General features: G+C 55.9%; 1 protein-coding gene across 1 annotated transcript; it reads right to left on the bottom strand.

Moving 5' to 3' along the window:
• Positions 1–12,226: 12,226 nt before the first annotated feature.
• On the bottom strand, positions 12,227–16,058 carry LOC120061679 (vegetative cell wall protein gp1-like). Its single transcript, XM_039011572.1, has 2 exons — positions 15,594–16,058; positions 12,227–12,481 (listed from the first exon to the last, which is right to left on the bottom strand). Exons 1-2 carry the CDS (start codon positions 16,056–16,058, stop codon positions 12,227–12,229), a joined length of 720 nt encoding a protein of 239 aa, XP_038867500.1.
• Positions 16,059–17,348: the final 1,290 nt, after the last annotated feature.

Below are 17,348 nucleotides of genomic sequence, written 5' to 3'. Positions count from 1 at the left end.
TCCTCTCTATCCCCTCCTCTTTCTCCTCTCTATCCCCTCCTCTTTCTCCTCTCTATCCCCTCCTCCTTCTCCTCTCTATCCCCTCCTCTTTCTCCTCTCTATCATCTCCTCTTTCTCCTCTCTATCCCCTCCTCTTTCTCCTCTCTATCCCCTCCTCTTTCTCCTCTCTATCCCCTCCTCTTTCTCCTCTCTATCATCTCCTTTCACTGTCCCCCTCCATCTCTCCTTTCACTGTCCCCCTCCATCTCTTCTTTCACTGTCCCCCCTCCATCTCTTCTTTCACTGCCCCCCCTCCATCTCTCATTTCACTGTCCCCCCTCCATCTCTCATTTCACTGTCCCCCTCCATCTCTCCTTTCACTGCCCCCCTCCATCTCTTCTTTCACTGTCCCCCCTCCAGCTCTTCTTTCACTGTCCCCCCTCCATCTTTCCTTTCACTGTCTTCCCTCCATCTTTCCTTTCACTGTCCCCCTCCATCTCTCCTTTCACTGCCCCCCTCCATCTCTTCTTTCACTGTCCCCCTCCATCTCTCCTTTCACTGTCCCCCCTCCATCTTTCCTTTCACTTTCTTCCCTCCATTTCTCCTTTCACTGCCCCCCTCCATCTCTTCTTTCACTGTCCCCCCTCCAGCTCTTCTTTCACTGTCCCCCCTCCATCTCTCCTTTCACTGTCTTCCCTCCATCTTTCCTTTCACTGTCCCCCTCCATCTCTCTTTTCACTGCCCCCCTCCATCTCTCATTTCACTGTCTTCCCTCCATCTCTTCTTTCACTGTCCCCCCTCCAGCTCTTCTTTCACTGTCCCCCCTCCATCTTTCCTTTCACTTTCTTCCCTCCATTTCTCCTTTCACTGTCCCCCCTCTATCTCTTCTTTCACTGCCCCCCTCCATCTCTCTTTTCACTGTCCCCCTCCATCTCTCTTTTCACTGTCCTCCCTCCATCTCTTCTTTCACTGCCCCCCCTCCATCTCTTCTTTCACTGCCCCCCCCTCCATCTCTTCTTTCACTGCCCCCCCTCCATCTCTTCTTTCACTGCCCCCCCTCCATCTCTCCTTTCACTGTCCTCCCTCCATCTCTTCTTTCACTGCCCCCCCTCCATCTCTTCTTTCACTGCCCCCCCCTCCATCTCTTCTTTCACTGTCCCCCCTCCATCTTTCCTTTCACTGTCTTCCCTCCATCTTTCCTTTCACTGTCCCCCTCCATCTCTCTTTTCACTGTCCTCCTTCCATCTCATGGTAATAAGGAACACATTTTTCTCTAATACCCATGCAACGAAGTAGCCTTCTTAATTTACCACAAGATATTTCACAATATGCCTGTCGTCCTCTCCAGCTACCGTTCCTATCAGCCCATATAAAAAGCTTGTTCTGGGTCTGAGTAGTTTCATAGTGCTGATGACTGCGAGGACAACGCCTATTAGTAAGCAGGAACAATCATCTTGGCTGTGTTGTGTGGCAAAGGACCGCTATTATTTAGAAGTGATGACTTTGCTTCCATGGAGCTCACACATTACTTATAGACATGTCAGAGGAAGAGGCGTTCGGCCAGCCTCTCGGGTCTAGACATGTCAGGAGGAGAGGCGTTCGGGTCTAGACATGTCAGGAGGAGAGGCGTTCGGCCAGCCGCTCGGGTCTAGACATGTCAGGAGGAGAGGCGTTCGGCCAGCCTCTCGGGTCTAGACATGTCAGGAGGAGAGGCGTTCGGCCAGCCTCTCGGGTCTAGACATGTCAGGAGGAGAGGCGTTCGGCCAGCCTCTCGGGTCTAGACATGTCAGGAGGAGAGGCGTTCGGCCAGCCTCTCGGGTCTAGACATGTCAGGAGGAGAGGCGTTCGGCCAGCCTCTCGGGTCTAGACATGTCAGAGGAAGAGGCGTTCGGCCAGCCTCTCGGGTCTAGACATGTCAGAGGAAGAGGCGTTCGGCCATCCGCTCGGGGGTTAGACATGTCAGGAGGAGAGGCGTCGGCCAGCCTCTCGGTCTTAGACATGTCAGAGGAGAGGCGTTCGGCCAGCCGCTCGGGTCTAGACATGTCAGAGGAAGAGGCGTTCGGCCAGCCGCTGGGTCTAGACATGTCAGGAGGAGAGGCGTCTGGCCAGCCGTCTGGGTCTAGACATGTCAGAGGAAGAGGCGTTCGGCCAGCCGCTCGGGTCTATAGACATGTCGAGGGAGAGGCGTTCGGCCAGCCGCTGGGTCTAGACATGTCGGAGGAGAGGCGTTCGGCCAGCCTCTCGGTGTCTAGACATGTCAGGAGGAGAGGCGTTCGGCCAGCCGCTCGGGTCTAGACATGTCAGAGGAAGAGGCGTTCGGCCAGCTGCTCAGGTTCTAGACATGTCAGAGGAAGAGGCGTTCGGGTCTAGACATGTCAGGAGGAGAGGCGTTCGGCCAGCGCTCGGGTCTAGACATGTCAGAGGAAGAGGCGTTCGGCCAGCCGCTCGGGTCTAGACATGTCAGAGGAAGAGGCGTTCGGCCAGCCGCTCGGGTCTAGACATGTCAGAGGAAGAGGCGTTGCCAGCCGCTCGGATCTAGACATGTCAGAGGAAGAGGCGTTCGGCCAGCCGCTCGGGTCTAGACATTTCAGAGGAAGAGGCGTTCGGCCAGCGCTCGGGTCTAGACATGTCAGGAGGAGAGGCGTTCGGCCAGCGCTCGGGTCTAGACATGTCAGAGGAAGAGGCGTTCGGCCAGCTGCTCGGGTCTAGACATGTCAGGAGGAAGAGGCATTCGGCCAGCCGCTCGGGTCTAGACATGTCAGAGGAGAGGTGTTCGGCCAGCTGCTCGGGTCTAGACATGTCAGGAGGAGAGGCGTTCGGGTCTAGACATGTCAGGAGGAGAGGCGTTCGGGTCTAGACATGTCAGGAGGAGAGGCGTTCGGGTCTAGACATGTCAGGAGGAGAGGCATTCGGGTCTAGACATGTCAGAGGAAGAGGCGTTCGGGTCTAGACATGTCAGAGGAGAGGCGTTCGGCCAGCCTCTCGGGTCTAGACATGTCAGAGGAGAGGCGTTCGGCCAGCCTCTCGGGTCTAGACATGTCAGGAGGAGAGGCGTTCGGCCAGCCTCTCGGGTCTAGACATGTCAGAGGAAGAGGCGTTCGGCCAGCCGCTCGGGTCTAGACATGTCAGGAGGAGAGGCGTTCGGCCAGCCTCTCGGGTCTAGACATGTCAGAGGAAGAGGCGTTCGGCCAGCCGCTCGGGTCTAGACATGTCAGGAGGAGAGGCGTTCGGCCAGCCTCTCGGGTCTAGAAATGTCAGAGGAAGAGGCGTTCGGCCAGCCGCTCGGGTCTAGACATGTCAGGAGGAGAGGCGTTCGGCCAGCCGCTCGGGTCTAGACATGTCAGGAGGAGAGGCGTTCGGCCAGCCTCTCGGGTCTAGACATGTCAGGAGGAGAGGCGTTCGGCCAGCCGCTCGGGTCTAGACATGTCAGAGGAAGAGGCGTTCGGCCAGCCGCTCGGGTCTAGACATGTCAGAGGAAGAGGCGTTCGGCCAGCCGCTCGGGTCTAGACATGTCAGAGGAAGAGGCGTTCGGCCAGCCGCTCGGGTCTAGACATGTCAGGAGGAAGACGCGTTCGGCCAGCCGCTCGGGTCTAGACATGTCAGAGGAAGAGGCGTTCGGCCAGCCGCTCGGGTCTAGACATGTCAGGAGGAGAGGCGTTCGGCCAGCCGCTCGGGTCTAGACATGTCAGGAGGAGAGGCGTTCGGCCAGCTGCTCGGGTCTAGACATGTCAGAGGAAGAGGCGTTCGGCCAGCTGCTCGGGTCTAGACATGTCAGGAGGAGAGGCGTTCGGCCAGCCTCTCGGGTCTAGACATGTCAGAGGAGAGGCGTTCGGCCAGCCGCTCGGGTCTAGACATGTCAGAGGAAGAGGCGTTCGGCCAGCCGCTCGGGTCTAGACATGTCAGGAGGAGAGGCGTTCGGCCAGCCTCTCGGGTCTAGACATGTCAGAGGAAAGGCGTTCGGCCAGCCGCTCGGGTCTAGACATGTCAGAGGAAGAGGCGTTCGGCCAGCCGCTCGGGTCTAGACATGTCAGAGGAGAGGCGTTCGGCCAGCCTCTCGGGTCTAGACATGTCAGGAGGAGAGGCGTTCGGCCAGCCGCTCGGGTCTAGACATGTCAGAGGAAGAGGCGTTCGGCCAGCCTCTCGGGTCTAGACATGTCAGAGGAGAGGCGTTCGGCCAGCCGCTCGGGTCTAGACATGTCAGAGGAAGAGGCGTTCGGCCAGCCGCTCGGGTCTAGACATGTCAGGAGGAGAGGCGTTCGGCCAGCCTCTCGGGTCTAGACATGTCAGAGGAAGAGGCGTTCGGCCAGCCGCTCGGGTCTAGACATGTCCGGAGGAGAGGCGTTCGGCCAGCCTCTCGGGTCTAGACATGTCAGGAGGAGAGGCGTTCGGCCAGCCTCTCGGGTCTAGACATGTCAGGAGGAGAGGCGTTCGGCCAGCCGCTCGGGTCTAGACATGTCAGAGGAAGAGGCGTTCGGGTCTAGACATGTCAGGAGGAGAGGCGTTCGGCCAGCCGCTCGGGTCTAGACATGTCAGAGGAAGAGGCGTTCGGCCAGCCGCTCGGGTCTAGACATGTCAGAGGAAGAGGCGTTCGGCCAGCCGCTCGGGTCTAGACATGTCAGAGGAAGAGGCGTTCGGCCAGCCGCTCGGGTCTAGACATGTCAGAGGAAGAGGCGTTCGGCCAGCCGCTCGGGTCTAGACATGTCAGAGGAAGAGGCGTTCGGCCAGCCGCTCGGGTCTAGACATGTCAGGAGGAGAGGCGTTCGGCCAGCCGCTCGGGTCTAGACATGTCAGAGGAAGAGGCGTTCGGCCAGCTGCTCGGGTCTAGACATGTCAGGAGGAAGAGGCGTTCGGCCAGCCGCTCGGGTCTAGACATGTCAGGAGGAGAGGCGTTCGGGTCTAGACATGTCAGGAGGAGAGGCGTTCGGGTCTAGACATGTCAGGAGGAGAGGCGTTCGGCCAGCCGCTCGGGTCTAGACATGTCAGGAGGAGAGGCGTTCGGCCAGCCTCTCGGGTCTAGAAATGTCAGAGGAAGAGGCGTTCGGCCAGCCGCTCGGGTCTAGACATGTCAGGAGGAGAGGCGTTCGGCCAGCCGCTCGGGTCTAGACATGTCAGAGGAAGAGGCGTTCGGCCAGCCGCTCGGGTCTAGACATGTCAGGAGGAAGACGCGTTCGGCCAGCCTCTCGGGTCTAGACATGTCAGAGGAAGAGGCGTTCGGCCAGCTGCTCGGGTCTAGACATGTCAGAGGAGAGGCGTTCGGCCAGCCGCTCGGGTCTAGACATGTCAGAGGAGAGGCGTTCGGGTCTAGACATGTCAGAGGAGAGGCGTTCGGCCAGCCTCTCGGGTCTAGACATGTCAGAGGAGAGGCGTTCGGCCAGCCTCTTGGGTCTAGACATGTCAGGAGGAGAGGCGTTCGGCCAGCCTCTCGGGTCTAGACATGTCAGAGGAAGAGGCGTTCGGCCAGCCGCTCGGGTCTAGACATGTCAGAGGAAGAGGCGTTCGGCCAGCCGCTCGGGTCTAGACATGTCAGAGGAAGAGGCGTTCGGCCAGCCGCTCGGGTCTAGACATGTCAGGAGGAGAGGCGTTCGGCCAGCCGCTCGGGTCTAGACATGTCAGAGGAAGAGGCGTTCGGCCAGCTGCTCGGGTCTAGACATGTCAGGAGGAAGAGGCGTTCGGCCAGCCGCTCGGGTCTAGACATGTCAGAGGAGAGGCGTTCGGGTCTAGACATGTCAGGAGGAGAGGCGTTCGGCCAGCCGCTCGGGTCTAGACATGTCAGGAGGAGAGGCGTTCGGCCAGCCTCTCGGGTCTAGAAATGTCAGAGGAAGAGGCGTTCGGCCAGCCGCTCGGGTCTAGACATGTCAGGAGGAGAGGCGTTCGGCCAGCCGCTCGGGTCTAGACATGTCAGAGGAAGAGGCGTTCGGCCAGCCGCTCGGGTCTAGACATGTCAGGAGGAAGACGCGTTCGGCCAGCCGCTCGGGTCTAGACATGTCAGAGGAAGAGGCGTTCGGCCAGCCGCTCGGGTCTAGACATGTCAGAGGAAGAGGCGTTCGGCCAGCTGCTCGGGTCTAGACATGTCAGGAGGAAGAGGCGTTCGGCCAGCTGCTCGGGTCAAGTCATGTCAGGAGGAGAGGCGTTCGGCCAGCCTCTCGGGTCTAGACATGTTAGGAGGAAGACGCGTTCGGCCAGCCTCTCGGGTCTAGACATGTCAGGAGGAAGACGCGTTCGGCCAGCCTCTCGGGTCTAGACATGTCAGAGGAAGAGGCGTTCGGCCAGCCGCTCGGGTCTAGACATGTCAGAGGAAGAGGCGTTCGGCCAGCCGCTCGGGTCTAGACATGTCAGGAGGAGAGGCGTTCGGCCAGCCGCTCGGGTCTAGACATGTCAGAGGAAGAGGCGTTCGGCCAGCTGCTCGGGTCTAGACATGTCAGAGGAAGAGGCGTTCGGGTCTAGACATGTCAGGAGGAGAGGCGTTCGGCCAGCCGCTCGGGTCTAGACATGTCAGAGGAAGAGGCGTTCGGCCAGCCGCTCGGGTCTAGACATGTCAGAGGAAGAGGCGTTCGGCCAGCCGCTCGGGTCTAGACATGTCAGAGGAAGAGGCGTTCGGCCAGCCGCTCGGATCTAGACATGTCAGAGGAAGAGGCGTTCGGCCAGCCGCTCGGGTCTAGACATTTCAGAGGAAGAGGCGTTCGGCCAGCCGCTCGGGTCTAGACATGTCAGGAGGAGAGGCGTTCGGCCAGCCGCTCGGGTCTAGACATGTCAGAGGAAGAGGCGTTCGGCCAGCTGCTCGGGTCTAGACATGTCAGGAGGAAGAGGCATTCGGCCAGCCGCTCGGGTCTAGACATGTCAGAGGAGAGGTGTTCGGCCAGCCTCTCGGGTCTAGACATGTCAGGAGGAGAGGCGTTCGGGTCTAGACATGTCAGGAGGAGAGGCGTTCGGGTCTAGACATGTCAGGAGGAGAGGCGTTCGGGTCTAGACATGTCAGGAGGAGAGGCATTCGGGTCTAGACATGTCAGAGGAAGAGGCGTTCGGGTCTAGACATGTCAGAGGAGAGGCGTTCGGCCAGCCTCTCGGGTCTAGACATGTCAGAGGAGAGGCGTTCGGCCAGCCTCTCGGGTCTAGACATGTCAGGAGGAGAGGCGTTCGGCCAGCCTCTCGGGTCTAGACATGTCAGAGGAAGAGGCGTTCGGCCAGCCGCTCGGGTCTAGACATGTCAGAGGAAGAGGCGTTCGGCCAGCCGCTCGGGTCTAGACATGTCAGGAGGAGAGGCGTTCGGCCAGCCGCTCGGGTCTAGACATGTCAGGAGGAGAGGCGTTCGGCCAGCCTCTCGGGTCTAGACATGTCAGAGGAAGAGGCGTTCGGCCAGCCGCTCGGGTCTAGACATGTCAGGAGGAGAGGCGTTCGGCCAGCCTCTCGGGTCTAGAAATGTCAGAGGAAGAGGCGTTCGGCCAGCCGCTCGGGTCTAGACATGTCAGGAGGAGAGGCGTTCGGCCAGCCGCTCGGGTCTAGACATGTCAGGAGGAGAGGCGTTCGGCCAGCCTCTCGGGTCTAGACATGTCAGGAGGAGAGGCGTTCGGCCAGCCGCTCGGGTCTAGACATGTCAGAGGAAGAGGCGTTCGGCCAGCCGCTCGGGTCTAGACATGTCAGAGGAAGAGGCGTTCGGCCAGCCGCTCGGGTCTAGACATGTCAGAGGAAGAGGCGTTCGGCCAGCCGCTCGGGTCTAGACATGTCAGGAGGAAGACGCGTTCGGCCAGCCGCTCGGGTCTAGACATGTCAGAGGAAGAGGCGTTTGGCCAGCCGATCTGGTCTAGACATGTCAGGAGGAGAGGCGTTCGGCCAGCCGCTCGGGTCTAGACATGTCAGGAGGAGAGGCGTTCGGCCAGCTGCTCGGGTCTAGACATGTCAGAGGAAGAGGCGTTCGGCCAGCTGCTCGGGTCTAGACATGTCAGGAGGAGAGGCGTTCGGCCAGCCTCTCGGGTCTAGACATGTCAGAGGAGAGGCGTTCGGCCAGCCGCTCGGGTCTAGACATGTCAGAGGAAGAGGCGTTCGGCCAGCCGCTCGGGTCTAGACATGTCAGGAGGAGAGGCGTTCGGCCAGCCTCTCGGGTCTAGACATGTCAGAGGAAAGGCGTTCGGCCAGCCGCTCGGGTCTAGACATGTCAGAGGAAGAGGCGTTCGGCCAGCCGCTCGGGTCTAGACATGTCAGAGGAGAGGCGTTCGGCCAGCCTCTCGGGTCTAGACATGTCAGAGGAGAGGCGTTCGGCCAGCCGCTCGGGTCAAGTCATGTCAGAGGAAGAGGCGTTCGGCCAGCCTCTCGGGTCTAGACATGTCAGAGGAGAGGCGTTCGGCCAGCCGCTCGGGTCTAGACATGTCAGAGGAAGAGGCGTTCGGCCAGCCGCTCGGTCTAGACATGTCAGGAGGAGAGGCGTTCGGCCAGCCTCTCGGGTCTAGACATGTCAGAGGAAGAGGCGTTCGGCCAGCCGCTCGGGTCTAGACATGTCCGGAGGAGAGGCGTTCGGCCAGCCTCTCGGGTCTAGACATGTCAGGAGGAGAGGCGTTCGGCCAGCCTCTCGGGTCTAGACATGTCAGGAGGAGAGGCGTTCGGCCAGCCGCTCGGGTCTAGACATGTCAGAGGAAGAGGCGTTCGGGTCTAGACATGTCAGGAGGAGAGGCGTTCGGCCAGCCGCTCGGGTCTAGACATGTCAGAGGAAGAGGCGTTCGGCCAGCCGCTCGGGTCTAGACATGTCAGAGGAAGAGGCGTTCGGCCAGCCGCTCGGGTCTAGACATGTCAGAGGAAGAGGCGTTCGGCCAGCCGCTCGGGTCTAGACATGTCAGAGGAAGAGGCGTTCGGCCAGCCGCTCGGGTCTAGACATGTCAGGAGGAGAGGCGTTCGGCCAGCCGCTCGGGTCTAGACATGTCAGAGGAAGAGGCGTTCGGCCAGCTGCTCGGGTCTAGACATGTCAGGAGGAAGAGGCGTTCGGCCAGCCGCTCGGGTCTAGACATGTCAGAGGAGAGGCGTTCGGGTCTAGACATGTCAGGAGGAGAGGCGTTCGGGTCTAGACATGTCAGGAGGAGAGGCGTTCGGGTCTAGACATGTCAGGAGGAGAGGCGTTCGGGTCTAGACATGTCAGGAGGAGAGGCGTTCGGGTCTAGACATGTCAGGAGGAGAGGCGTTCGGGTCTAGACATGTCAGGAGGAAGAGGCGTTCGGCCAGCTGCTCGGGTCTAGACATGTCAGGAGGAGAGGCGTTCGGGTCTAGACATGTCAGGAGGAGAGGCGTTCGGGTCTAGACATGTCAGAGGAGAGGCGTTCGGGTCTAGACATGTCAGGAGGAGAGGCGTTCGGGTCTAGACATGTCAGGAGGAGAGGCGTTAAGGTCTAGACATGTCAGAAGGAGAGGCGTTCGGGTCTAGACATGTCAGAAGGAGAGGCGTTCGGGTCTAGACATGTCAGGAGGAGAGGCGTTCGGGTCTAGACATGTCAGGAGGAGAGGCGTTCGGGTCTAGACATGTCAGAGGAGAGGCGTTCGGGTCTAGACATGTCAGGAGGAGAGGCGTTCGGGTCTAGACATGTCAGGAGGAGAGGCGTTCGGGTCTAGACATGTCAGAGGAAGAGGCGTTCGGGTTATTACACCATTTTTCTTCCATGGTCCATAGCGCTTTGCTCCCAGAGCGCTACTGAAGTGTCTGATCTCTTCATCCCCATGACAGGCGAGCTGAGACACACTCATTCTCTCTGTGTGTCTGCATGCGTGGGTGCATGCATGTGTGTGTGTGTGTCTGCATGTGTGTCTGCGTGTGTGTGTGTGTCTGTGTGTGTGTGTGCATGCCAGTAGACCAGTCCCAAGGCAATAGCTGCAACATTTGACCTTTGTGTTCCTTCTTGTCAAGTTTGAGTACATGGTGTATTTGTACAGCAGTGTGTGTCTGTGACTTCATTCAGTTCTTATGCTTTTACACAGCACGGTGTGATCCTTGTAAATCTAGTGTAGAGCTGACATTTTGACTGGCATTTCATCTCTGTCCACCTGAGATATGGAGTCAGCAGAGGTGGGAGGGTTTGGCTGAGTGGGAGGGAGGGAGGGAGGGAGAGTGTGGCCAGAGGGAGGGAGTCTGTGGCTGGGTGGGAGGGAGTGAGGGTGTGGCTGGGTGGGTGGGTGGGTGGGAGGGAGGGAGGGTGTGAGGGAGTGAGGGAGGGTGTGCGGGAGGGTGGGAGAGAGGGTGTGGCTGGGTGGGTGGAAGGAGGGTGGGAGGGAGGGAGTGTGTGGCTGGGTGGGTGGGAGGAAGGGAGTGTGTGGCTGGGTTGGGAGGAGGGGAGTGTGTGGCTGGGTGGGTGGGAGGAAGGGAGTGTGTGGCTGGGTTGGGAGGAAGGGAGTGTGTGGCTGGGTGGGTGGGAGGAGGTTGGGAGGAAGGGAGTGTGTGGCTGGGTGGGTGGGAGGAAGGGAGTGTGTGGCCAGGTTGGGAGGAAGGGAGTGTGTGGCTGGGTGGGTGGGAGGAAGGGAGTGTGTGGCTGGGTGGGTGGGAGGAAGGGAGTGTGTGGCTGGGTTGGGAGGAAGGGAGTGTGTGGCTGGGTGGATGGGAGGAGGTTGGGAGGAAGGGAGTGTGTGGCTGGGTGGGTGGGAGGAAGGGAGTGTGTGGCTGGGTTGGGAGGAAGGGAGTGTGTGGCTGGGTGGATGGGAGGAGGTTGGGAGGAAGGGAGTGTGTGGCTGGGTGGGTGGGAGTAAGGGAGTGTGTGGCTGGGTTGGGAGGAGGGGAGTGTGTGGCTGGGTGGGTGTGTTTGTGTGTGCGTTTCTAAATGTTTGAAGTGGAGGAAGGTTCCACTATATAGCCACTCTAACGGATCCATTGTGTGTAAACCAGTGAGTGCCTTTGTAGATTGTACACCTGGGGACCATCATTTTGAGGAGATTTCCTCTCAGGAGAAGGGAACAGGAGGAATAGGGTGAGACAGGGACATAAAAAGATAGATAGATGGAGAAGGGTAGACGAGGAGAGAAAGGGAGGTACGGAGGGAAGATCTTCAGGAGACCAACCCAAAGGGTAATCCTCATTCCTAATAAAACAGTGTGACTCCGTCTGAGCATACATTTATAGTAATCCCCATATCAAACTTTCCAGCCTGTTACTCAACATGTGTTTATGAAAGCCACTGTGGTCGGCTAAGACTTTTCTTCAGCAGAGGATTGAACCATTTCATAAAAATGCATTTGTTCTAAATGAATTGAGCTGCCTGTGAGACTCATCTGAGAACCAGAGGAGGGTGAGGGAGAAGAGGAGAGAGAGAGAGAGATAATTAAGTCATGATGTTATGAGCTAAGTTTCCCCATGTGCCTTGTTTCACAATGTAGTTTGGGATTTGGTCTGACGAAATCAGTCCGCTTTTCACTGTTGAGGGAACATTGAATCCTGGCCTTGGTTGAACTCAGCCCCCGTCCTCTCCCCTGAGTGTGGAACTGGCACACTGCAGCCCTGTCCCTCTCATTGGACGGCTGAGATAACCGGCCAATCAGCAGTTGTATAACATCGCCATGGCACCTGCCAAGCACGGCAGAATGCAGCAGTCGCATGGTAAAACATCTAAAATAGCAACAGGTTTTATTTAGAACCCAAAAAGATAGGAGAAGTAAGAGTTCTGAATCTTTGCTGTTTTATGAAGCAGAACTCTGTTTAATCTGGTGCATGGTTTGGTTTCAAGGTTGGGCCAGGGGGGCTGGGAGCAGGTGGACTGGGGGGCTAGGAGCAGGTGGACTGGGAGCAGGTGGACTGGGGGGCTAGGAGCAGGTGGACTGGGAGCAGGTGGACTGGGGGGCTAGGAGCAGGTGGACTGGGGGGCTAGGAGCAGGTGGACTGGGGGCTAGGAGCAGGTGGACTGGGGGGCTAGGAGCAGGTGGACTGGGAGCAGGTGGACTGGGGGGCTAGGAGCAGGTGGACTGGGGGGCTAGGAGCAGGTGGACTGGGAGCAGGTGGACTGGGGGGCTAGGAGCAGGTGGACTGGGGGGCTAGGAGCAGGTGGACTGGGAGCAGGTGGACTGGGGGGCTAGGAGCAGGTGGACTGGGGGGCTAGGAGCAGGTGGACTGGGGGGCTAGGAGCAGGTGGACTGGGGGCTAGGAGCAGGTGGACTGGGGGGCTAGGAGCAGGTGAACTGGGGGGCTAGGAGCAGGTGGACTGGGGGGCTAGGAGCAGGTGGACTGGGGGCAGGTGGACTGGGGGGCTAGGAGCAGGTGGACTGGGGGGCTAGGAGCAGGTGGACTGGGGGGCTAGGAGCAGGTGGACTGGGGGGCTGGGAGCAGGTGGACTGGGAGCAGGAGACTGGGGGGCTGGGAGCAGGTGGACTGGGGGCTGGGAGCAGGTGAACTGGGGGGCTGGGAGCAGGTGGACTGGGAGCAGGTGGACTGGGGGGCTGGGAGCAGGTGGACTGGGGGGCTAGGAGCAGGTGAACTGGGGGGCTGGGAGCAGGTGGACTGGGAGCAGGTGGACTGGGGGGCTGGGAGCAGGTGGACCTCTGGCAGTCTCTGTGAGGGTGCCACAGGGTTCAATACTCGGGCTGACTCTTTTCTCTATATACATCGATGTCGCTCTTGCTGCTGGTGATTCTCTGATCCACCTCTACGCAGACGACACCATTCTGTATACTTCTGGCCCTTCTTTGGACACTGTGTTAACTAACCTCCAGACGAGCTTCAATGCCATACAACTCTCCTTCCGTGGCCTCCAACTGCTCTTAAATACAAGTAAAACTAAATGCATGCTCTTCAACTGATCGCTGCCCGCACCTGCTCGCCCGTCCAGCATCACTACTCTGGACGGTTCTGACTTAGAATATGTGGACAACTACAAATACCTAGGTGTCTGGTTAGACTGTAAACTCTCCTTCCAGACTCACATTAACTTCTCTGGGATATGTGGGACGGTAGCGTCCCACCTAACCAACAGCCAGTGAAATTGCAGGGCGCCAAATTCAAAACAACAGTAATTTCATAATTAAAATTCCTCAAACATACAAGTATTATACACCATTTTAAAGATAAACTTCTCGTTAATCCAGCCAAAGTGTCTGATTTCAAAAAGGATTTACGGCGAAAGCACACCTTGCGATTATGTTAGCTCAGTACATAGCCACCGAAAAACACAGCCATTTTTCCAGCCAAAGAGATGAGTAACAAAAAGCAGAAATAGAGTTAAAATGAATCACTAACCTTTGATGATCTTCATCAGATGACACTCATAGGACTTCATGTTACACAATACATGTATGTTTTGTTTGGTAAAGTTCATATTTATATCCAAAAATCTGAGTTTAGGCGGGACGCTACTGTCTCACTTGGCCAAAAGCCAGAGAAAATGCAACGCGCCAAATTCAAATAAAATACTATAAAAATCTAACTTTCATTAAATCACACATGAACGATACCAAATTAAAGCTACACTGGTTGTGAATCCAGCCAACATGTCAGAATTCAAATAGGCTTATCGGCGAAAGCAAACAATGCTATTATCTGAGTTAGCACCATTGTAAACAAAGAGAGATAAACATATTTCAACCCTGCAGGCGCGACACAAAACGCAGAAATAAAAATATAATTCATGCCTTACCTTGACGAGCTTCTGTTGTTGGCACTCCAATATGTCCCATAAACATCACTAATGGTCCTTTTGTTCAATTAATTCCGTCGATATATATCCAAAATGTCCATTTATTTGGCGCGTTTGATCCAGAAAAACACCGGTTCCAACTCGTGAAACATGACTACAAAATATCTCAAAAGTTACCTGTAAACTTTGCCAAAACATTTCAAACTACTTTTGTAATACAACTTTAGGTATTGTTTTACGTAAATAATCGATAAATTGAAGACGGGATGATCTGTGTTCAATACAGGATTAAAACAATCTGTAGCATGCTTTCTGGTCACGCGCCTCTAACAAACAGTACACAACAAGTGACCCTTGTTCAAAATGGCCGTACTTCTTCATTACACAAAGGAAAAAACCTCAACCAATTTTTAAAGACTGTTGACATCCAGTGGAAGCGGTAGGAACTGCAAGAAGGTCAATTAGAAATCTGGATTCCCAATGAAAAACCATTGAAAAGAGAGTGACCTCAAAAAAAATGGTTTGTCCTCAGTTTCGCCTGCTAAATAAGTTCTGTTATACTCACAGACATGATTCAAACAGTTTTAGAAACTTCAGAGTGTTTTCTATCCAAATCTACTAACAATATGCATATCTTATCTTCTGGTGATGAGTAGCTGGCAGTTGAATTTGGGTATGCTTTTCATCCAAACGTGAAAATGCTTCCCCCTATCCTAGAGAAGTTTTAAGCATCTCCAATCCAAAATGAAATCTAGAATCGGCTTCCTATTTCGCAACAAAGCCTCCTTCACTCATGCTGCCAAACGTACCCTCGTAAAACTGACTATCCTACTGATCTTTAACTTCGGCGATGTGATTTACAAAATAGCCTCCAACACTCTACTCAGCAAATTGGATGCAGTCTATCACAGTGCCATCCGTTTTGTCACCAAAGCCCCATATACCACCCACCACTGCGACTTGTATGCTCTCGTTGGCTGGCCCTCGCTACATATTCATCGCCAAATCCACTGGCTCCAGGTTATCTATAAGTCTCTGCTAGGTAAATCTCCGCCTTAGCTCACTGGTCACCATAGCAGCACCCACCCATGGCACGCACTCCAGCAGGTATATTTCACTGGTCATCCCCAAATCCAATTACTCCTTCGGCCGCCTTTCATTTCAGTTCTCTGCTGCCAATGACTGGAACTGTCACGAGCGTTGTTGTAAGAATCGGACCAAAATGCAGCGTGGGTTGGGTTCATCATCTTTTATTATGAGAACCGGCACAAAAACAATAAAGAGCAAAGAAACGAACGTGCAGCTTTGTCGTGCTCAAAGGCAACAATACAAAAACAATATCCCACAAGCAACAGGTGGGAAAAAGCTGCCTAAGTATGATCCCCAATCAGAGACAACGATAGACAGCTGCCTCTGATTGGGAACCATACCAAGCCAACCTAGAAATAAAGAAACTAGAATGCCCACCCTAGTCACACCCGACCTAACCCAAAATAGAGAATAAAGGATCTCTAAGGTCAGGTCGTGACAGGAACGAACTGAAAAAATCACTGAAGCTGGAGACTCATATCTCCCTCACTTGCTTTGAGCACCAGCTGTCAGAGCAGCTCACAGATCACTGCACCTGTACATAGCCATCTGTAAATAGCCCATCCAACTACCTCATCCCCATATTGTTATTTATTAGATTTTTTTCTGCTCCTTTGCACCCCACTGTCTCTACTTGCACACTCATCCTCTGCACATCTATCACTCCAGTGTTTAATTGCTAAATTGTAATTATTTCGCCACTATGGCCTATTTATTGCCTTACCTCCCGTATCCTACCTCATTTGCACACACTGTATATAGACTTTATCTATTGTATTATTGACTGCATGTTTGTTTATTCCATGTATAACTCTGTGTTGTTGTTTGTGTCTCACTGCTTTGCTTTATCTTGGCCAGGTTGCAGTTGTAAATGAGAACTTGTTCTCAACTGGCCTACCTGGTTAAATAAAGGTGATTTATTTTAATTTTTTAAAGGTGGACTTGGGGGCTCTGGGCCAGGGGTGCTGGGAGCAGGGGGTCTGGGGACCAGGGGGGCTGGGAGCAGGGGATCTGGGGACCAGGGGGGCTCTGGGCCAGGGGGGCTGGGATCAGGTGGACTGGGGCCCATGGGGTGCTGGGAGCAGGGGGTCTGGGGACCAGGGGGTCTGGGGACCAGGGGGGCTGTGGGTCAGGGGGGCTCTGGGCCAGGGGGGCTGGGGACCAGGGGGGCTCTGGGCCATGGGGGCTGGGGACCAGGGGGGCTCTGGGCCAGGGGGGCTGGGGACCAGGGGGGCTCTGGGCCATGGGGGCTGGGAGCAGGTGAACTGGGAGCAGGGGGGCTGGGGACCAGGGGGCCTGTGTGGCTGGGAGGTGGGAAGGGATAGGCTGAGCATGGCCAGGAGTTAAATGGAGCATGTCGTGGCTCAGTGTCAGGCTGCGTTCAACCACTACACACCTCGGACACATCTCTGATCACAGACACACAGTCAGTCCATGAGCCAATCGCCTTCCACCGTCCTTCACCATGTCACATCAACCCCTCTGACCTCTCTATCCTGCTTCCCTGGCTGCACTTCATACCCTTCCCCTCCTTCTCTCCCTCTTTCTCTCCCTCTTTCTCTCCGTCCACCCTTTCTGTTTCCAACATGACCATAAAGTGCCTGCCCTGGTCTCATTGTGTAGTCCAGATGCCCAGGGGCTCCATTCTACCAAGGTTGTGGCCATCAGAAACAGCCCCTTGGAGTAGCAGTTATCATCTCTGTCCCCTGATAGCAGTTATCATCTCTGTCCCCTGATAGCAGTTATCATCTCTGTCCCCTGATAGCAGTTATCATGTCATCTGGAAAGGGTCAGTGTGTCGTGTGGCTGTTAGATCGGCTCCAGGTCCTGACCCTCATCTCTGGCCCCATGACAAGGCTCTCTAATCAGGGGAGGAGACGTGTGGACGAGGGGCCGCTGACGCCACATCCACAGCTCACACTGACATCATCTTCAGCATGGAAATGATGTCAGAGGATAGATAAGAAGAGCAGGAGAGAGATGGGGGGGTTAGAGAAGGACAGCTTTCATATTCCACCGTGTGTGTGTGTGTGCGCGTGTCTGCAAGAGTGCGTATGTGTTTGTCTTGTGTCTGTTTTTGCCGCAGATTATAATGCATCTCAGGTCTTTTCAGAGTGGTGGAGGTTCAGTAGGCTACAGGGCATCATGTCCTATACAGGAGCCTGTGGTTAACATGCAGCTCACTGTCTCTCTACAACGAGAACAGTCCTTGTATCCAGCTCCTTGAGTGACACCATTCTACACACACACACACACAAACACACACGCACACTTCTGCTCCCGCTCCACTACCTCGTAGTAAGAAACACTTTCATACTATCAAAGAAACTGGGGAAACATAGATTTCTGTTGTGGCAATAAAATAGAAATGGATTTATTTACTGATTTCTGCGCGAGAGAGAACGTGCAGCACAGAGAGGGAACGTGCAGCACAGAGAGAGAACGTGCAGCACAGAGAGAGAACGTGCAGCCCAGAGAGGGAACGTGAAGCACAGAGAGGGAACGTGAAGCACAGAGAGAGAACGTGCAGCACAGAGAGGGAACGTGCAGCACAGAGAGAGAACGTGAAGAACAGAGAGAGAACGTGCAGCCCAGAGAGGGAACGTGCAGCCCAGAGAGAGAACGTGCAGCACAGAGAGAGAACGTGAAGCACAGAGAGGGAACGTGAAGCACAGAGAGAGAACGTGCAGCCCAGAG

Source organism: Salvelinus namaycush, chromosome 16, assembly GCF_016432855.1.
Source record: "Salvelinus namaycush isolate Seneca chromosome 16, SaNama_1.0, whole genome shotgun sequence".
Classification (NCBI taxonomy): domain Eukaryota; kingdom Metazoa; phylum Chordata; class Actinopteri; order Salmoniformes; family Salmonidae; genus Salvelinus; species Salvelinus namaycush.
This window is presented reverse-complemented; position numbering and strand designations above follow the sequence as displayed.

Excerpts from the sequence above, each read along its gene's own strand:
- LOC120061679 (XM_039011572.1), bottom strand. The coding sequence starts at position 16,058 with ATGTGTCCGAGGTGTGTAGTGGTTGAACGCAGCCTGACACTGAGCCAC. Across the intron at positions 12,482-15,593 it reads CCCTGGCCCAGAGCCCCCAA|AGACTGCCAGAGGTCCACCT; the intron begins GTCCACCTTTAA and ends GCACCCTCACAG.